Source organism: Gorilla gorilla, chromosome 1 (genome assembly GCF_029281585.2).
Source record: "Gorilla gorilla gorilla isolate KB3781 chromosome 1, NHGRI_mGorGor1-v2.1_pri, whole genome shotgun sequence".
Classification (NCBI taxonomy): domain Eukaryota; kingdom Metazoa; phylum Chordata; class Mammalia; order Primates; family Hominidae; genus Gorilla; species Gorilla gorilla.
Window position 1 is genome coordinate 72830641 of NC_073224.2, and position 22285 is coordinate 72852925.

General features: G+C 42.3%; 1 protein-coding gene across 5 annotated transcripts in view; it reads right to left on the reverse strand.

Annotated features, from left to right (window-relative positions):
• Positions 1-256: 256 nt before the first annotated feature.
• RGL1 (ral guanine nucleotide dissociation stimulator like 1) overlaps positions 257-22285 on the reverse strand; it is a 292061-nt gene continuing 270032 nt past the window's right edge. For all 5 annotated transcript variants that reach the window (XM_004028034.5, XM_004028033.5, XM_055367315.2 and 2 more), the window contains 5 exons: positions 21696-21785; positions 16515-16701; positions 12093-12347; positions 6448-6562; positions 257-2686 (listed from right to left, as the gene is read on the reverse strand). In XM_004028034.5, coding sequence (XP_004028083.1) covers positions 2499-2686; positions 6448-6562; positions 12093-12347; positions 16515-16701; positions 21696-21785 — 835 coding nt within the window. In that variant the 3' untranslated portion in view covers positions 257-2498. The remainder of the gene's footprint in view (positions 2687-6447; positions 6563-12092; positions 12348-16514; positions 16702-21695; positions 21786-22285) is intronic.

Genomic DNA, 22285 nt, shown 5'->3' on the forward strand with positions numbered 1-22285 from the left:
CTGCACTCCAGTCTGGGCGACAGAGTGAGACTCCATCCCTAAGAACAGCAATCTAGCAACGGCATCATCTCTGACTGCAGTCTCCTAAGGAAGTCATTCTTTCCCCCAAAGGCTCGTGACACTTGCCAGTGGGGAGGATCCCCCCTAACTCTGCCACTGGCTTTCCCTGTGCTCCTCCAACCAATTCAGCAGGCTTCCCAAAAGCTTACTGACACACTGGAACCCAAAACCCACCTGGTTAATAATCCAGATACAATCCCTTTGGGTCTGGCAGCACATGCCAGCCAAGTCCCAAACTAGTTTATTAGTTTAACCAAAAGGTAAACAGATGATGGAGATGCAGAAAGACAAGCATGCGAGCAGCTAAAAGCATTACCCGGCTGTCCACCAGGAAACAAATTTAAGACATTTAAAGTGGCATTAAATAAATGAAGCTAAGTTTTAGCTACTTGGAATTTCCATTGTCTTTAAAAAAGGTAAATATATATATATTTTACATTGCATTATATAAATCTAGACTCTACATATACAGTATAAATACACAGGATGAACACAGGGGCACAACATATATGTCTTGGTGGTCACACCCTCAACCAGGCCAATGGTTTTATTATTTTTTTTTTTTACCTTTGCACCAAGAATATCAGGCTGAGGCTACATATACTTCAACCTGCATGAGGGCTGCCACCCTGGCCATCTCTCCTACAAGCACAGAAGCACAAATCGAACAGGGATTGAAAACAGAAGAAAGTGCTTTTTGACTAGTTGAAACCCAGTCAGTCTTTACAATGTGTAGTCCAATCTCCTGGAAAGACCAAAGGAAATCGGAGGACTTCCTGGCCCGTTCTTCGGTCCATTGCCGCAAATCTCTAAACTTTCCCTGGTGCTTCTTGTGGAATTCACATGGCTATTTACACAACGCAAATCCCACACAACTTTTAGGAGCTGTATTATGGGATTAGGAAAAAAAATAGCTCCATGTCACAATCTGCACTTCATATTCCGGGTTTGTTCTCTTTATTTTTGGAATAAAAACTGGTATTTTGAGAATCATTTCTTAAAAAGGACAACATTCTGAAAGTGCTTCTTACACATGTCAATATTCCACATATGGCTTTTAGTTCAAACCCCAGCACAGCTCAGACTTGGAAGGAAGAGTGTGATGGTGTTATAAGAGACAAAAGTGTCACTTAACAATGATACTGTGATAGCAAGCATGGGAACCTGAAAAAAAAAAGTTATTGATTCCATCTGGAAGAATGTGCCTCTTAGACAAATGATTCAGATAATCTATACAGCCCCATCTCTTTCCCCATGACTAGGCACAGTAATGCTATAAAAGTTAGTAAGTAAAATAGGATGCTGTTATCAGCAGGGAACATCTTCTGAGGGGCTATTAACGGGACAATCACTGTTCAGAAATCTTTCACAAGCTCAAAATAATCAAACGTAGTCAATTGCAGTAGAAATTTCCACACCTGAGGAAGAAATTGCACATAATAAAGAGGTACTAAGATCCAGATGGCAAAAGACTCCAGACACATAGTTTTACATGCAAAAGGCAATCAGAGAAGGCAATGAAGCAGTGACATTCCAAGACAGATAAGAGTCCAAATGAGTCACCATTCTTTTGCGCTTTCTTTTCTGGCTTCATTACCAAAGAACATGGTTATTTGTGCAATGATTATGATATGTTCTTTAGGGGGAAAACGGAAATACACGGGGTTGCCAGAAACTGAAATGAGCTTGTTTCAGGAGCTTGACACCTCCAGAGGTGTCATGATGGCTAGACCAGTGGGGCGATGGTCCTCCGAAGCTCCTCCTGGCCTCCCTAGGGTAGCAGAAAGTGGCAGATGCAGGCAGAGGTTGAAGGCCACCAGCTCATCCAAACCCTTTCCAAAGTGGCCTTTCATACAGCCTGTGGCAGTTCCAGCCTCTGCAGTTGTTTTTATCTGGTGGCACTTGATTGAGAAAGTCATCCTCTCCCTTTATAAAAATAAAGTTTGGGCTTCTTGTAATACTGGCACAAAGGACACTCTCTATTCCCAGGACTGATTCCATTTACTCAGAATATACGAGACTAGGGTCTCAGTTTCTTCTATTTCCCTGTAAAAAGTGACCTCAACTTCCCAGGCCATTGTGCAAATTTGTTTTTCCATAGTCCATACTATCCCATAAAGTCCCTCTTATATATTTTTATATATATACACATGCATACCAAATACATGTGCATATATATGTTTTAAATGTTGGTAATTCTGCATTTTAGTCTCAAATAAGTCAAAGAGAATCAGTGAATCGTTCATCCTTTTCATGTCAAATTCATTTCCAGTTTCCCCACGATGCCTATCATAATGCTTTGCACACCACAGGAACTCAATAAATATCTGCTGACTTCACCAATGATCCTCGAACACCGGATGGTAATTGCAATCACCGCAGCCTGTTTCTCAGCCCCACTCTGCCTTTGGCAAACAAGGGGCCACTGGTCCCTCCCTTCAGAGGGTGATTTTGCTGTGTCTGTTACTCCAGCAGCCCCGTTTAGCTGTCCTGGGCAATGTCAAGCTGGTCCGGCTACGCAGTTTCACTTGTTCCTCCACGGAGTTCTTTTTGCGCAAAATGAAGTCAAAGTTCACTTGGCTGTTCATGGCATAAAAGACATTTGCTGAGTCTGGAATCACAAGTTCTGAAAAAGATAAGGAAAGATAAGATGGTCAGCTTGTGGAGGTCAGCTCAGTACTGACAATGGCAGCTGTAACCCTTGCCCAGACACAAGAACGGGACTATGGCCCTTTGTCTCTGGAATGTGACCTAAACCAGACAGTGATCACCATCACTACCCCAAAAATTGGCCCCAGCTTCTCAATCCCAATTTAAAAAATTAGTACAAATGAGATTTTAGAAATTCGCTCCATGAATTAAATGTTCCAATAGAAAATGTTAAAACTAGAAAAAAAGTACAGTAGGAAACAGAGGCCAAGAAAAGTTAAAGAAAATTCCCAAGATGGCAGCTAGTGAATAGCAGAACTGGGATTTGAACTCGGGTTTCGTTTCTCCTGCAGTCCGTTTTCCACCCCAGTATGCAGATTTTCTCAAAGACTAAGAGAATCCAATGACATAGAAAAAATAGAAAATCTACAGCACTCCAGAATTCTACTTGAAATATTGAAATATTTTTTGAAGTAATCCCGTCAAACAAGTATTTTATTTCCCATGTAGGAAAGTATGTATCTTTTTTTAAAAAAAATTTACTTTAAGTTTTGGGATACATGTGCTGAACGTGCATATCTTTATTTTATTGTATTTTACTTTAAGTTGTGGGATACATGTGCAGAATGTTCAGGTTTGTTACATAGGTATACATGTGCTGCACCTATCAATCTGTCATCTAGGTTTTAAGCCCTGCATGCATTAGATATTTGTCCTAATGCTCTCCCTCCCCTTTTCCCCAACCCCCTGACAGGCCCCAGTGTGTGATGTTCCCCTTCCTGTGTATCTGTCTGCTAATATGAATTTGGGGATTGTATTTGTTGAGAGAAGGAAACAGGCTGGTAGAAAACTCCTCTGTACCTTGTCACTTCACAGACAGTGACTGTCAGGATAGGTCTCTTCTCCAAGTGCAGAAGGAGCAGCAAATATTGCAGCAAATATCCCCTTCTTTTAATATTTAAACTATTTTCAATTTCAATGATTCCCAACTAGATAGACATCTGTAATTTTTGAACAAGGATTGTTCCAAGTGTAATATGAAATCATCAAAGCAAAGTTATTTTGACTCAGTTTTATTTTATTTATTTAAGTTATTTATTTATTATTATTATATTTTTTGAGATGGAGTTTTGCTCTTGTTGCCCAGGCTGCAGTGCAGTGGCACAATGTCAGCTCACTGCAACCTCTGCCTCCCAGGGTCAAGTGATTCTCCTGTCTCAGCCCCCCCGAGTAGCTGGGATTACAGGCGTGTGCCACCATGCCTGGCTAATTTTTTTTTTTTTTTGTATTTTTTTGTATTTTTAGTAGCGGCGGGTTTTACCAGGTTGGCCAGGCTGTCCTTGAACTCCTGACCTCAGATGATCTACCTGCCTCGGCCTCTCAAAGTGCTGGGATTACAGGCGTGAGCCACCGTGCCCGGCCTCACTTTTATTTTTGTTTTTTAATTTTTATTTTATTTTTACTATACTTTAAGGTCTGGGGTACATGTGCAGAACGTGCAGGTTTGTTACACAGGTATATATGTGCCATGGTGGCTTGCTGCACCCATCAACCCGTCATCTACATTAGGTATTTCTCCTAATGCTATCCTTCCCCTAGTCTTCCACCCCACAATAGGCCCCGGTGTGTGATATTCCCCTCCCTGTGTCCATGTGTTCTCATGTTCTCATTGTTCAACTCCCACTTATGAGTGAGAACATGCAGTGTTTGGTTTTTTGTTCCTGTGTTAGTTTGCTGAGAATGATGGTTTCCAGCTTCATCCATGTCCCTGCAAAGGACATGAACTCATCCTTTTTTATCACTGCATAGTATTCCATGGTGTATATGTGCCACATTTTCTTTATCCAGTCTACCATTGATGGGCATTTGCGTTGGTTCCAGGTTTTGCTATTGTGAATAGTGCTGCAATAAACATATGTGTGCATGTGTCTTTATAGTAGAATGATTTATAATCCTTTGGGTATACACCCAGTAATGGGATTGCTGGGTCAAATGGCATTTCTGGTTCTAGATCCTTGAATAATCGCCACAAGAAGGTATACAGTATTTAGCACTCAAGTGTAATGAGTATTTGAAAAAACAAACAATTAAAAAAGGTAAAATGTGCAAGTCTAGCTCTGTGGTAGTGGGGTGGGGGAGGCAACCAGACAGCCATATGGTTGTAAAACTGGACAAATTGAGTCTTAAGTTAACTTCAAACATTGATATCCAACAACAAGACTGATATGAGCAGCTTCCAAGTGACTCCTGTACATTCTGTGCACAAAGGCTCAACGGAGAACAATCCCCTCAAAGGGTCCCATGCTGCTGCCCACATACTCACGGGTCAGTAATAATAGTCCTCACAGTTATATATCACTTAGCGTCTCCCCATGTTCAGGTACACGATTTCTTGTTATCTTCAGAATCGCCGTGTGACATATGAGGAAGCAGCAGGGTATTGTCTCTAATTAAGGACCAAGGCCCGGGGGTCCAGCAGCTTGCATTTAGGACCACACAGCTGGTGGGCAACACTGGGTCCTGGCTACCCCTCGAGACTCCTGGACCTGTAGACCCACTGGCCTCACCTTAGTGCTGTGTTGTAAGCAAAATGGTCCAACTTGAGACCATCTTTTAGGCTTAGAATTAGAATTATAATTACATTAAAAGGTTATAACTGAGAAAGTGTTGCCCCACAGTCTAAGGCTCAGCTGAATGAATGAGAAATCTTCCAAGAGGAAACTGAAAAAGAATTTTCCCAGAGGCTGTAGCTTTTAATCTCTAGGAGAAGGTAGTATTCTAATTTCAGCCACTCTCCTCTAAACCAGCAGTAGAGCCCTGGGTGACATGCTGATCCCATAGCCTAGCTTGTGGAATGCTTCTCACTTATAGGGGACACTGCTTGTTGGTGAGTGGAGGACTACTTAAGGTGGCTGCAATGGACAGTTTGGGGTCTGGCGGCAGAAAGGGGTGGCTTCGGTCAACAATATTTGCTGCTCCTTCTGCACTTGGAGAAGAGACCTATCCTGACAGTCACTGTCTGTGAAGTGACAAGGTACAGAGGAATTTTCTACCAGCCTGTTTCCTTCTCTCAACAAATACAATCCCCAAATTCATATTAGCAGACAGATACATGCAAGGGTGATTATTTCCCCCAAAAAGTATTTCATAAAAGAGATTTCTTTAAATAATATGTTCCCAGGCATATTGAAGCCTTTCATAGATTACCAGTTCTTTGCCTCAATAAATGTGAGGTAAATAACCTTCAAGTTAGAGGTTTGTGTTATTTTAAAATTGATCATGAATAAAGAAAATACCTTTCATACATGATTAATTGAAACGATGAGAAATTATTATAGGAACCACTAAATTTCAGATTCACACACAACTTAGAAACACATTCTTGGGTAAAGGAGGTGTGTGGCCACCTGCAATGCCCAACAGACTCCCCTACCCTCTGCCTCCTGGCACAGGGAGACACTTCTTCCTAGAAAAGTGTTTGAAGAGCTCAGAAAGACTGGGCAGAAGAAATACTCGTCAAAATTGCAGGAAAAACAAGAGCTGGGGAATCGGAGAGCGGTTTGAGATAATTCTACAAGTGAGGTGATGGCACGGTCACCCTTGCACTATCAAAAACCACCACTAGGTCCCAATAAAACAATACGTATCTGTTTTCTGCCTTCTAAATGCGGAGCACTGTGGACATGTGCTAGCCACCTGCCCTGGGAAGGAACATGCCCGTCTCGGAAGGATGCCCACCTTTGTCCTCCGAGATGACCTGCACCAGCTCGTACTCCTCGGCGGGGTCTGAGTCCAGATTGTGCTTCAGCATGGCTCTCTGGATCACAGCGGGGGTTTTATCCTGGCTCGTCAACTGCAAAGACAATGAACAGGTTTGTAAAGTACTTAGCTTCACGTTTTCTGAGGGAGTTCTCCTGACCCTCTCATTCTTGCTGTCTTGTGTTGTGATGCCTTTCCAGAAAGAACAGACTCGTGGAATTGGAACTGGACCAAGAGCCAGGATCCCTGGTTTCTAGTCCTGGTTCTACCCTTAGCAGCCACAGATGATGGGCGAGTCACCTAATCTCTGAGTCACAGCGTCATCCGCTATTAAAATGGAGAGAACGCTTTCCTTGCCTATCTCCTCCACAGTGGTTGAAGTTCCCGTGAAAGAATATATATGAGGGAATTGTGACAAATGCAAAGCATTATTAGTCCTGGCCCAAAATTATCCTCCCATGTTGAACTGCTTCTATGGCACTGGTTACAACCCACAGGATAAAAATGGTCGCAGTTCTGCCCATTGACCATTTCAAAAAGTACAGGTGGCCCTGTGATTCAGCAGTCCCACTCCTAGGCATTTACCAAGCGGAATAAAAACATACGTCCACAAAAGGACTTGTACACAAACATTCATAGCAGATTTATTCACAATAGCTAAAAACTGAATCAATCTGAATCTCCGTCAACAGGAAAAGAGAATAAATCGTAGTATATTCATAATAGAATCCTACTGAGCAACTGAAGGGAACTAAGAACTGGCACATGCAACAATGCAGACGAATCTCACAAACTTCATCTTAGGCAAAAGAAACCGGACACAAAAGATTACATACCAGTGGAGTCTATTCTTTCAAAAAAAGGAAAAACGAATCTGTGGCATTAGAAAATGAACCTCTAGGTTAAGAGGGGATTGATTGGAAAGGGCACAGAGAATCTGGCAGGCAGGATGGAAATGTTCTTTATCTAGATTTGGGGTAGTAGTTTCATAGATATATATAGTTATTAAAACTCAAAGAACCAAACATTTAAGATCTTCATATGTAACTACATGCAAATTATGCTTCAATAAACATCAGCTTGTAAGTGTTTTAAAAGCACAAGTTAAAGGTTTCCCTCGTCCCCAATTCTGATGTTCTTCCCTTCACCTCACTGCCTGCCAGCCAACTATTTGCAGGGTGTGCAGAGCAACATGAAAAGAAAGCTAAATTATGTACCATACCTTGGGTGATTTCTTTAAGTTTGAAAGAAGTGAATGAAAACTCAGATTATTCTTACTTAAAAATAAAAGCTGTTCTCACCAGGGGGCAAGAGGACTATAGAAAGAAAGCCCCCCACGACCCCCCTCGACACATCCAGAAGTCTCATTTCCTCCCAGAAACTGCCATTGTGTGCCTGAGGATGGCAGTGCCAAGATGCCTCACTCTGATCTGGGGCAGCAGCTGGTGTTTGTGATTCCATAAACAATGTGCATTACAAAGGGGTCCTTGTAAGCAGCAAAGATGTTGTTCACGTGTCTGTTACCAAAACATCTGGCATATTCATTTACAAGGGAAAGTAGGTGCACACAAAATTCTAAATGAGGAAAATATGCTTTTTGATAGTATGAAGAAAATACTCCCAAAGCTGGGTCACACTGGACTAGTAGCAGAAAGCTGAAGGAGAAGACCTCCCTTCAGGGGATGCATGTCAGGCTAAGGTGGGTAAGTCATATGAGACAGCCAGGCTACCTTCATTCTCCTTTCCTTAAACTTCCCCAGGTATGTCCCAATGAGGACAAGATGACCAAGGGCTTTCCCTTGCGTGTTTATTACTTTGTACCATCAAAGTGATGCTGAATCGAACTTATGATTACAATGAGTATTCACAGCTCAAGCGTGCATCCTTATGCTGATAGACTGAATTAGCACTCATAGGTATCGAATGTGAGCCACATATTTCATTTTAAGTTTCTAGTAGCCACAATTAAAAAGTTTTTAGGACGGGTGAGGTGGCTCATGCCTGTAATCCCACCAACTTTGGGAGGCCGAGGCAGGTGGATCACGAGGTCAGGAGCTTGAGACCATCCTAGCCAACATGGTGAAACCCCGCCTCTACTAAAAATACAAAAAAGTTAGCCAGGCGTGGTGGTGGGTGCCTGTAATCCCAGCTACTCAGGAGGCTGAGGCAGGAGAACCGCTTGAACCAGGGAGGCGGAGGTTGCAGTGAGCTGAGATCGTGCAATTGAACTCCAGCCCAGGCAACAGCGCAAGACTCTGCCTCAAAAAAAAAAAAAGAAAAAAGTTTTTGAAAGGTGATATTTAACTTGAACACCCCAAATATTACATCAGCATATATAATCAATACAAAAATTGTTAATGCAGTATTTTACTTTTTTGTACTAAGTGTTCAAAATCTGGCATATATTTTACCCTCAGCTCATCTCAATTTGGAGTATTCCCATTTCAAATGCTCCATCGCCACCCGTGGCCAGTGGCTGCTGTACTGAATGCGTGGTACTGAACGATACTTTGGTGTCACCCTCATTGACTTTCCTGTGACAGAAATACTGCATTCCCTGTGTAAGGGATCTTGGGAGACTGACTCTGTGATTGACATAATGGAGAGAAAGATCATTTCGAAAGAGTGATGGGTTCAGTGGTAGAAGACATTTTTCCATGGTCACTGAGGAGGTAATTTTACAAGGGCTAATTGCTGTCTCTTCTTCTATGGAAGGGCCTTGGATTCCAGGGACATAAGTTGCTGTTGCAAAGCAAGTCCTCTAGGCCACCAGTTCTCAGTGTGCAATCTATGGCCCGTGGGGTCCCTGAAATCTGTGAGGGGATCCATGAGATCAAAATTATTTTCATCATAATACTAAGATGCTGTTTGTCTTTTCTTTGTGTTGACATTTGCATAGGTATTGCAGAAGCTATGGTGGATGGAATTGCTGGCACAATAGCACAAATCGGTCCAGTGGTTTCTAACTACAAGTCTACTAGCTGTCACTGTATTCTTCAGTACCCTGTACTCACAGTAAAAAGAAAAACAAAACAAAACAAAGCCAGTCTCACTCACATTTTAACAGACTTTCAGAAATGGAAAACAATGCCACTCTTCTCACTCAATAATTTTTGGAAAAAAATAGATATTTTTCATTAAAAAATAAAATTTACATTAACATGCAATGTGTTCATTATTGTTATTTTAAATGAATTAATCAACATTTTGAAAGTTTCTCAGTTTAAATATCTAATGTGGTAAATATCAACAGATACAACCCACATAGTCTGGAGCTCTTTGGAATATTCAATGCTGTTTCAGAGTATAAAGGGGTCCTGAGAACAAAAAGTTTGAGAACTGCTAGTCTCGCCTGAACCTGGACTGATTTATTTCCATCTTCTGGTCAACAGCACACAGCATAATACATTTCACAAAGGTACGTCCTGTGAGCAAGGTTTCTCCTGAGAGGCCTAACGATTAGAATGAGAGCACGAGAGCAGTGTGTCATCTCTCCAGAATAAGCCTGTGACATGCGCTGGCAGGATTTTCATGAAAGGTGAGTGCCACCACCTGGTGCAATATAAAGGGCCACAGGAAGGGGTTGGCAGGAGAGGTGATTCTCACAGAGGCAGCCCATTTGCTGGGGAAGGAGGAATCTCAGAGCAGGGGGCAGGGGATCTTCTGCTCACTACCCTCCCAACACTCAGACAGCATGCACAACCTGTGACTCCTCCTGGGCAGTAGAGGTTTGTGCAGTCCAACCACTCACAGTTCCCCCCAGACTGAGCAGGGTGCACGCTGACCAGGCATGTCCCAAAACATAACTGTTTGGTGTACAAATCCATGCTGTAATTCAGAGACACTGTAGAGTTATGCAGTGGACATTCTCTCTGATTGGTGCAGGTAAGAGGTGCCAGGTGAACAGACCATGCTGAGCAGGCAGTAACCACATGGAGGACCTTGGCTTTCCTGTGTTTCCTCTACCTCTCGGGTGCTCCTTTATTAGCCCCTCCCTCATTACCACTTGCATTCTGCCTCATCCTACACTCACTCTCGTGAGACCACGTCCCCCCTGTGGGGTTTGACAACTCCCAGTATTTGATCTCAGCACCAGCCTTGCACCAGCCCATGTTTCTGACCATCTATCAGACAATGCCATCTGATGTCATACTGGTACCTCTGATTTAAATGTCCCTGAATATCCTCCTCTGGTAGTTCATATCTCACAGACCCACCAACTACCCAGACAGCCTCTAGTCCTCCACAACAGTAACCAAAAAGTTGGTAACTAAATGAATGGACTCTACAATTCTACCTCATCAAAAGCTTTCAAAAATCCTCACCATCTCCAGCCACATGACCGTCATTCAAGCCCTTATCCTCTCCTACATGGAACATAATAGCAGCTTCCTAACTTGCTTCCCCGCCTCCAGTCTACCCCGACACTCCAGCAAACACAATGCCATGACTTTCTTAATGAGCAAATCCCATCACTACTTAAAAGCCTTCAACAAGACCCTATTGCCTGCGGGATTAACACACTCCTCTGTGTGGGCCACAAGGCCCTTTACCACCTGATCTTGGCTCTATTATTTTGCACATTGTAAATAATGCTTTGTGGGCTCCCTTTCTAATTAAAAGTTCCTCAAAGGCAGAAATGTCTCACTCATCTCCCTATCCCCAAAGACTGATCTAATGACTAGAACGCAAGAAATGTTTGATATTTTATTGACTCAATAAATGCTTTAGCAAAGCTTTTATGTGGAGCCTCCATACCACTTATGCCATATTCAGACCTGAGCTTGTAAGCACTGAGTGTGCCTTCAAAGAGGCGAGTGATAAAGATGAGGAGAGATGTGGAATTAGCTGTGGGATTTTGCTGCAAAGGATAAAGTGATTTCCAATACATGATTATCTCCCATAAACTAAGGAGTTTATATTCTTGTGATAAACCTACCAGACCTCACACACCCAAGGTTATCGCCATGAGAGGCTCTGTGTGTATTCCCAAAAGACTGCCATTATTAAAAATATCTTTGCAATTGTCCTCAGAAACACACAGATTTTACAAGAAGCTCAAAAAGGTCAGTCTCATTTTATAAGCATCGTTCCTCATTAACCCAAACTGTATTTCTAGCTTGATCATCCACTTTATTAACTAGGTTTGATCCAAATGACTAAATGACAAAAATCTGCCATCAGGGGAGAACACTGCTAAGAATGTGTGGAAATTCAATGATAAAGCCAGACATATAATTCCATAGGAAGGCTTCCAAAAGTGTGTGAGGCAGTGTTATCCTCCCTGGAGCACATTTACACTGTCACCCAAATTGAGAATTTTCAAATGGCTAATACTGACCTAAACGAATAAGTTTTAGCATTTCTTTAAGATGTGAAAATTATATCCTATATACACTATGTGTGTACATATATATGTATGTATATTTTATATACATACATCATTCAGCATCTATGCCCAGGGAGACCTGGAACTGACACACATCCATCCCTTCAGTGTGAATGCATATATGTATATGCTAATATTGAGTGTGCATATTTAGGGCTGTTAGTCTGAGCGGCCGACAGACACAGACACACAATCTAAATGGAAACCCGCTCCTGGGTCAGGGCTTGCTCCTCACCATGATGCTCTTGTACATGTTGCCGTTGTTGTCTTCCACACTGATGCGGATGATGCAGGTGTCTTCATTCTGTTGGTTGTAAACAGGAGGCAGCACAGTCGAGGTAATGGACGTCACCGAGACAGAGCGCTTGTGGATTTTGGGGTTGTTGTTGCAGGACGGAGGGGAGGAGAGGGGGTTGATTAAGGAAGACATCCCTGAGGAATTTGTGTCCATTGAATGGATAGAAGAACAGGATGAGGAGGACTCAGAGAGCTGGAAGAGTAAACACACCCCAGAAGAAAACAGATTAGAATGCTGGCCAACAGCTTTGCAATTTTCAAAGCAGAGGTAGATATCAAGACTGATAAACTGCAGTTATTTCCTCCACAACAGCCCACAGCACACATGTGTCTCATCCCTGGTGTAAGTACTCTGAGTCCCCATCAATGGTAGATGCCTATCGGTGACTCAGTGTGACCTAATCACTCTATAACCACGTGAGGCAAAGCAGTTCTCTTTATTTCCCTAGGTTTTAGCTGTTCTTATAGAAGTTAACCAGCAGGTGGCAGCAGACACCAGAAACTGGAGGCAATATGGGTTCCCAAAGAAGTCAGAAGCTTACCGGGCTGGAGGAAAGCCTTGCCAACGCAGTTGATTCAGTCCTACTGCAGTCAGATTTCGTAGTGAGAGAGAAAGTTCTGTATTTTTATTAGTTTCTAAGAGAAGTACCCCAGATTATACGGCTCTGCATTGAATATTAGTGCTAGAAAGGCCTTGGACATCAACTAGTCCCATACCTGTTCTGCTGAGGAACCTGAGACCCAGGGAGAAAACTGGGGCTCCAGGTCCACACAGCTAGTTGACAGCACCCCTAGAACAGGAACCCAAGCTCCCTGATTCCCACTGTCGAGTTCCCAGAGCAAGCACATGGCCAAGGCTCAGCCTGTGGCTGATGACAATAAGATGAATCAACATAGTATGCTGCTACCTTGGTATGTTTAGTACTGTGAGGCTTATCATGAACTTTCATATTATCTTATCCCATTTTAATTCCACAACTGTCTTGTGAACAAAATGCAGAGCATTATAAAGACGAGGAGAATAAGATTCAGAACATAAAAGTGACTTGCTCAAGGGAAATACAGCCTTTAAGCAGCTTCACCACTTTCCACATTTGCTAGTAGAGCCAACTGTATACATTTTCATGATGTGTATCAAGGACAATTAAGAAATGGAGTACTACAGTTAATGTGCTTTTCTGATTAACTACACATTTCTCATACATGCAATACCAATAACCAAAGAAAGACGTTATTGGAAGAGGTACTTTTAAAAATCATTAAATTGAACCATTTAAAATACCCATTATTATTGTAGAAAATTATAAAGAATTTCCCGGAATGACTTAAGCTAAATTATACCATGTTAATCCTATAAAATATTCTGGAAGTCATTTATAAAATAAATAACATTTCTTTCATATTTATCTGCCTTTCCATGGAAACAGTATAGAAGTTGAGCTTTCTGGTTATCAGGCTTCTGATTAAAATGGAGTCTATTATCTTATTTCCTGTAGATTTCCTCCTGTGGCATAACTATACATTCAGTTCTATTGCACAGTGTTTACAGCCAGCCAGCTGATGTGACAATTCTCATGGGTAGGGGTCTGATTGTGGCTCTATCATAATATGGTTTAGTTTTTGTTTTGGTTTTTGGGTTTTTTTCTTCCTTATGTTCCCAAATGAATCAACTTAGTGGCTCAATTTGAGGACTAACTGATGATAGATAAGTTAATAGCATAAGTTTCTTTGCAGATATATTAGTTAAGGGGGTGCATTTTCCAATCATTCATTCAATTGTTTCACCTTCATGTTCCTCTATCCAAACTCTATTTCCTTTGTTAGATTTTTCTATGATTCTAGTGACATTTATAGTTAAGATAAAGCCTAGAATATGCCTGGGTTATAGCAGCTCTAAACAGACTGCCTGATGAGCCCCCAAATTCCTATTGAGAATTTAAGAAGTGAGGAGCAAGTGCAAAAATCAATATTTAGAAATCATGATCAGGGGAATGAAGAAAGGAATGCAAATAAATTACACTTCACCCTTAAGAGCAACCTCACAGTGCAGCCTGTGGGAAAGGAAGAATGACAGTCTGGAGGACTTTTGGAGAAGGCGGCTGTCACAGGCTCTCAGGTCAGGAAGGAAGTGTGGAGGTCAGCTCAGTCCAGCTATGTGCCAAGCAGGAGAATCACGAGCCTTTCTAGCTAATATGCAGGGATTGTGCAGTCCAGGAGCTACTTGCGTCCAAGTGAATCACTCATGTTTAAGAAATGTATGACTCTGAGAAAGGTTCATCCAAAGAATAAAGAGCCATGACTTCTGCAAGAATTTAAAAAGCCAGTCTGATGAGGGATGAGACAAAAAAGATGAAGCAAGGGATGTGCAGGAGAAAGCACACTGGGCTTCCGCATAGTTTTAAAAGGTACCATTTGGACCAATGTACATTTCCACTATGCCACAAGGTGTGACTGTGATTCCATCTCCTTCCTGGAGAGACAGGGAGAAATCCCACAGTAATGTGGGCAATACCTCAGTTATTACTTTCCTACAATGTCTACCATCAGAAATGGAGCCTATAAAACCTCAGAGGCTGTGAAAAAGTGAATGATGAGACTGCATTCCAGATTTTGACAAAGCTAATTTGTATGTCAAGTCACGAAGAATGACTACATCCGGGTTGAGGAAAAATGCCTTTTGAGAGCATGGCCAGTCCGTAGGTGTCCACGAAGGCTTTCTTTCAATATTTAGAGCATGAATGATTGTATCCCCTGGATTTCAAAGCAGAAAGCTAAGAAATCCAACTAGAGCAGCAAATTAGTCATCTCAGTTTGATGAATCCTGAATATGATGCTTTTCCTGGATTGGCTACATTATGACAAAGTCACTTGAGGGTTCCAGGATTACCACTGTTGTTTTAACACCATGTGAAGCAACACACATGTCCCCTTGAAGAGCAGCAGATATAAACCAAGGGATGAAACCATTGCCAACATTCTACCTTACTGACCTAACCATAAGCTAAGGAGCCAGAAGTCACTATTGAGTAAGCTTGGTTAGCCAGAAACCTTCCCCAAATGGTGCAAATTCTAGTTATGTCATAGTTGACTTTCTGATCCAAATCCTTCAACCAGCAGATTGAAGCAGATGTGTACAGAAGATTAACACTGATATTGGTGGGGTGCAGTGGCTCATCCCAGCACTTTGGGAGGCCGAAGTGGGTGGATCACCTGAGGTCAGGGGTGTGAGACCAACCTGGCCAACATGGTGAAACCCCATCTGTACTAAAAATACAAAAATTATGCGGGCATGGTGGCACATGCCTGTAATCCCAGCTACTCAGGAGGCTGAGGCAGGAGAATCCCCTGAACCCAGAAGACAGAGGTTGCAGTGAGCCAAGATCGTACCACTGCCTTCCAGCCTGGGCAACAGAGTAGTGAGACTTCATCTCAAAAAAAAAAAAGAAGAAGACTGGTCTTAATTAAGATCTTAAGATTAAGATATTTTGGTTTTTAAATTTTTATTTATGCAGTCACAGAAAATAGAAACTCGACGGAAATTCTTTTATCACCTCTCATCAGTTTCCTTTTTTCCAACATGGGAGAATGTATCCTTGTTACCAATCCCTCATCTTCCCCTGCATCTGTGCCCTTTGCACTGTGATTTCAGAGTTCCTCCCACTAAAACTGGAGCCTATTTCTGTGCTTCATTTACTTATGTGGAATGTGGCCACATGATTACTTTAGCCAATAGAATGTTGGTTGATATGACTCAAGTAAAGGCTTGACATATGCTTGCGAGTTGGGCTTGCCCTCTTGCTTGTCCGTCTTAGCATGCTAAGGGCATGCCCTGGGTAGCCCGTTACTCCAAAAATAATGAGAGGCAAGTGGAGCAGACCTGGACCAAATCTGTGGCCTAGTGTCAAGCCCAACCTAGATCAGCCAACCAGCAGATACATAAGAGAGATAAATAGTAGTTGTTTTAAGTCACTGACTTTTGGAGTGGCATGCAATGCAACATTATTGTGATAAATGCTTGGCTAAGACAAAATATGGCACCAAGAACCTGACACATCTCCATCTCTGACTTTTTGCTCTTTCTAAGTAGTCCTACTTCCCCTAATAACTCCAGTGCCTTAAGAGGTGGGTATAGAACAATATTTCAAAGGCCAAATGAATAAACCAAACTGCTTAGTGCTTTTACACCTGTTTCTATTAGTAGTATGTCCCCAAATTGAACTCTTATTTTGATGCCTGTTCAAAACATGACTTTCAAAATACTATAGAGTGATCCACTTAAAAACAGACATTCCTTGCTGTGGTGTGGCAAAGAGCATGTAGGTGCCTGCATTAGGAATTATGAGAAGGGTTGAGTATATACCTTTTTTTGAGGCTCATCAGGGGTGTCCATGGGAGTAATGGAGCCCTCCTCAGCCTCTGAGTGGTTCGACTCGCAGGATGACACGCTGACAGAGTCCATGCTTTCACCAGAGCTCCCGCTGGCAGTGGACTTGGGCTGCTCTTTGGTGGGAGTGGGACTGGTGATCATGTCAGACCCTAGAAACAGTCTGGAAAAAAACAGAATGCCAAGCATTTGCGCTGTTACAAATCTGGAATCCATGATTAGGCAAATATTTTGTGTTGATTAAGCCCTTGATGTTTTTTCAGTCTTGTGTGTTCTGTCATTATTATTTTAGGAGGACATTCGCTATAAAGTTTCTAACAAATAGTAGTAAACATCTTGTCCCAAAAGAGTATTTCCAACTTCAAAAACACATAGATTATTCAGTACTAATCTGAAGTCTTTCTAGGTCAATGGTCCTCTACATTTTAACAGTCTATGGACCACCTTGGCAGGATCAAGATACCACCACCATACCCCCATCACTTCCTACCATAAAATGATCTTCACAGGCAAAGAAAGGATGGCACTGCTTTGGGTAAGAAACTAAGGAGGAAGACTTCTATTTCCAACAATCTGTGAACTACAATATCCTAAACGCTTCCTCTATAAAACAGCTAGATAAGAAATATTAAAAACTCTTTTTAGTTGAGCTTGCAAGATAGGAAGGGAAATCCCTACAGACCTTAAATGAAAAAGGAACTGAAAACCAGAAGCACGCGAGCTAGTTCTGCAGCTGCTCTGGTGGGGGAGTGGGAGGCCCCAATCTTGGCGAAATAGTGATGTGGGTTTTAATGCACACCCAGGGCCCAAAGATGAGGGTTTCTGTTTATGAATGGTGAGGAGTTGGAACCAAAACTATATACAGCCAGGGCCCACAAAGGGCTATACCCTTACTAAAAAGATAGGCCAGAAAAATATCTTTCTACTAGCATAGGAAGACAACAGGGAGACTGTTCTCGCCTGAGCATGGAAAGAAGAAAAATGTCTCCTATGAAGTCATGTGTGAGCTGGGTCTGTGCCTCACTCCAATTTGCTATTTATGTGGTCTATGGGGTTAGAAACTCTCAACCGGTGACACCGCTAGTAAACTAGATTTTTTCTTAAAAAAAAAAGAAAATCTTGCTGGAGGGATATACCTTCAGCCCAGGCTTCAGAGAATCCCCTGATAAAGATAAACTCGTGATACAAAATTACAAAATACACACAAGGAAATATTCCACTGAAAGAGAGAGCCAACAGGCATAACAAAAAGCAGGCTTAGACTCCTGAGAACTTCAAATTTAAGAACTGTCAGAACAAAACTAATAATGTGCTTATTCATCCAACAAATATCTGCATGTCTACTATAAGCCAAGCTGCAAAATAAGTGTGTTAGGAAATATTAAAGACATAAAAGAGGAAATTGAAAACCGGAGCTCAGAGCAAGACATTCTAATAAAGGAAGAAGATAATTTGAAAAACATTTCACCTCTAAGTGAAAAAGGTGGTGACTTAAACTAAAAACTCAGTGGAAGGATTAAATCACTTGAAGAAAAAAATCATGAACTAGATGACAGATCTGAAGAAAATCCTCAAAAATCATCATCAAAAGATAGAGACATAGAAAGAACAGTGAAAAGATACAGAGAAAGCAGTAAGAAAGCCAAACGTATGTGTAGGAGGAGTTCCAGAAGACATGGAAAGGATGGAAGAAGGCCCATATCAGAAGAGATGGTGGCTGAGAGGATTCCAGAACTGGTGAACCATAGGAATCCTCCCATCCAAGAGCCATGCCCTGAATAGGGTAAGACTAAACTCCCACTTAAACTGGTATATCAAAGACAAAAGAAATTCTTAAAATCAACAGGGGGCCAGGCACAGTGGCTCTCAAAGTGCTTCCAGCACTTTGGGAGGCCGAGGCAGGCTGACTGCCTGAGCTCAGGAGTTCAAGACCACTCCAGGCAACGTGGTGAAGCCCCATCTCTACCAAAATACAAAAAAATTAGCCAGGTGTGGTGGCATGTGCCTGTAATCCCAGCTACTTGGGAAGCTGAAGCACAAGAATTGCATGAATCCAGGAGGCAGAGGTTACAGTGAGCCAAGATCACTCCAGCCTAAGTGACAGAGCAAAACTCTTTTGAAAGAAAGAGAGAGAGCGAGGAAGGAAGGAAGGAAGGAAGGAAGGAAGGAAGGAAGAAAGAGAAAAGCAACAGGAGTGGGAACATAAAACAGAGGAATAGTAATTAAGCAGATACCACACATCTCAAAAGCAACCACGGAAGTCAAAAGACACTGAATAATATCGTCAAAGTGCTGAGTGAAAGTAACAGTCAGTATTGAATTCTATACCCGTCTAATATAATTCTAAGAAGGAGGGCAAAATAAAGACTTTCTCAGACTAAGACTGAGAGGGTTTACCGTTAACAGATTTACACCACAAGTAGTGGTAAAAGGAGGGCGGGAGTCAGATTAAGAAGGAACGGCATGCAAGGCAACTAGCACGTGGGCTGAACCTAAACAAGTACTGACTATAAAATAACAACAATAATAGAAACAATGAAGTTGAACTTGATTTTTTATTAAATATTTTCAGAATTATATGCTTGAATTCCAAGAGCTCAAGCATATTTTTGCTCTGCCTCATCTCTACCCTGCTATCTCCAGCCCCATTTTCCCTGTCTTCCTTTTATGACCCTCCAAGCATTACAGGAGCATTACAGGGACTATAGGGGTATGAGCTAAACTCTGATCACAGAAGCAAAAATAATGCCCTTTCTTACTGCTTCATAAATTACAAAGGTAGATCTTTGAAGGATGTCAACTAGTGGTCCTCCATCCATTATCTCAGAGTCTCTAGTGTTCTTCCATTTCTACAATTCAGTAAGGTCCTGCTTTGTCCTGCGTTGTGAAGGTTCATTCTGGCTCAGTAGTAGGCATCTCTAACTTTCAAACTAGGCCTAAGCACCCAAAGTTTTCTCCAACCTCTTTGGATGATGAGCCATCGAATGTGGGAACAGCAAAAATGCATTTCCCAGATTTGTAAACATGCTAAGAAGATCATGAAATCTTTTGAAAAATAATGGTATGCAAACACCCTTGTATGTACAAGAAATAAGATGGGGGCATATGACCTGCTTTCATAATAGATGCCCAAACTCAACTGCAGATACCAAGGGTCATCCCAGCAAGATTTTACTAGTAAGAGATGTACTGAGTGCCTACCACACTTTGTGAAGGGCACAGCACCCTCACAGTCCTGCCCTCTCTGGATTTCACAGTAAATGTTTTCATAGGACTGAACACTTGTCTGTGTCAGTGAAGACAGAGGATCCAGGGGTATTAGAGCTCCCACCACAAAACATATGGATCCCGGGCTTGGAGAGGAGTACAGAGAAGCAGTAGCATAGAAATGAGGATGGGGAGAAGGCAGGAGGATAGAGGTAGCAGGACACAGGATTAGGTCTGCCTGCACTGAGAATTTTTGTTTTTTCCTTAAGAACCTCTGCCTGCCATAGTGGGTCCGGAAGCTCCCAATTCCTTCTGCTGCCTCAGTGAGCAGAGTGGACACCCAGGATCCCCTGCATGTCTGGACTCCTCTATCAGGGAGCTGATTCCCTGTGCACATGCCAGTCTTACCAGCTGACAAGGCTTGGTCAGGCCCCTCAGATTATCTCAGTAGTTCATTCCCCCATATCTGCAAAGATGAAAAGACAGCAAGATACTATGAAAAATTCTCCTCAAGAGCTGACTCCAAAAGCTCATAAATCTAGAGTTCAGCAGGGCCAGGACAGTCATCTGAACAAAGAGAGGGTGAGCAAAACACAGGATGATCTTCCAGATGCTTTCTACTAAAGCACATGTTCCAACCCACCCACAATGCCTCATACCACCCATATCACCTGATGGCAGATAGCAGCCTGCGTGGCCACTCATGGTGGGAGATCTTGCTATCCACATCCAGCAGAGGTCTTTATGTTACACCGGGTACATGGCAACACTCAAGGTCATGTGCCATCCCTGCCTGTGTCTCAATGTGACTCACTGAGGTAGGTGGAGAGACAGTGCTGGGAAATATCAAATGCCCATAAAGACAGTCAGAATCCTGATCCCCCCAAATCCTCAAAAAGCTATTAACTGATTCATTTCATTAAAAATAATGGTGGTTTTTCAGGCACATATTGAGAGCTAGGCACTGCATATATATATATGTATGTGTATATATATATATGTGTATAAATATATATATATATTTGTTGTTGTTGTTTTGTTTTGTTTTGTTCTTAGAGACAGGGTCTCGCCCTGTCATCCAGGCTAGAGTGCAGTGGCACAAAAATAGCTCACTGTAACATTGAACTCCTGGGCTCAGGCGACCCTCCCACCTCAGCCTCCCAAGTAGCTGGGACTACATGCGTGCACCACCATGCCCAGCTAATACTTTAAGTGATATTTTTTTGTAGAGACAGGATCTCACTACATTGTCCAGGCTGGTCTCAAACTCCTGGCCTCAGGCAATACAACTGCGAGCATGATAGACAAGGTTCCTGTTCTCAGGTTGCTTACATTCCACTGGAGGAAGCAGCTAGTATGAATGAGAATGAGGGGTGGACAGCAACATTAGAAAGGGTTCTCTCTTGGCACGTAACATTTTTGCTAATATTTGAAGGAGCCAGCCATGAGGAAAGAGCATTTCAGGCCAGGCACAGCCAGTGCAAACGTCCTCAACACTGGTGAACAGAGGGCAATGTTGTAAGAGAGGGAAGTCTGCAGGTTAAGTCATGTAAGGCCTAGTAAACCAGGATACAGAGTTTGGGTTTTATTTTAAAATAAAAGCTATAGGGGTTTTTATACAGGAAGCAACATAATCTGGTGTACATTTTAAAAGACAACCTAGCTATTTAGTGGAGAATGAATGGTTGGGTAAGGGGCAGCCAGAAGACAGTGAAGATGTTACTGGAGTGATTCAGGCAGGAGAGAATGGTGATTCACAACAGAGAGGGGAGTGGAGAAGAATGGACTTAGCAAATGCTTTGAGTTCATGACAGAAGGATAAACGGCTTAACAAATGAGCGGAGTGCTCTTCACTTTCACCCTGGCTCAAGGTCATCCTGTTGAATACATCTCCTCTCATGACTCTGATGGGACCCTCTTGGAGCCCCAGAACCCCCAGGGGACACTCACAGGCTGAGTCTCTTCACCATGCTCTTTCGAGGCTTGGGCGAGGTGGTGCTGGCGTCAGCAGCTGCTTCAATCTCACATGACAGGGCATAGCTGAGAAAGAGAAGGGGGCTCCATGAGGTCAAAGTTAGAGAACTGAAAAACACACTTAAATTCACATGATGTCCTGGTTTTGTTTTAGAGAAGCCTCTAATTGTTCAAAGTAAAGATATATACAAACGTTGTCCTATCATAAACATCAGGGGGTACTGACTTCATGGCCCGATTTGACACATTTATCTTATGTGCTTCCTCCCTCACCTCCACTGGCATATGGATTGAGGCTATTTGGTTCTGCGTGTTTCAAATACAAGGATATATGCACTTTGGCAGCATCAAAAACTAACTCCATTCTGATCATTCTCATCCCACTGCTAGGCCAGTGGAAGAATCTTCCTGCCTCTGCTACCTCCCCCTCCTATTTCTTCTCTATTACCTCCTTCCTACTATTTTGTATGTGTGTTTGTGCACATGCACAAATGACTTAGTTTTATCTAAAGAAAATGAAGAGACTTTTGTAATCTATCTGACCTTCAATGAACAGACATAGGCAA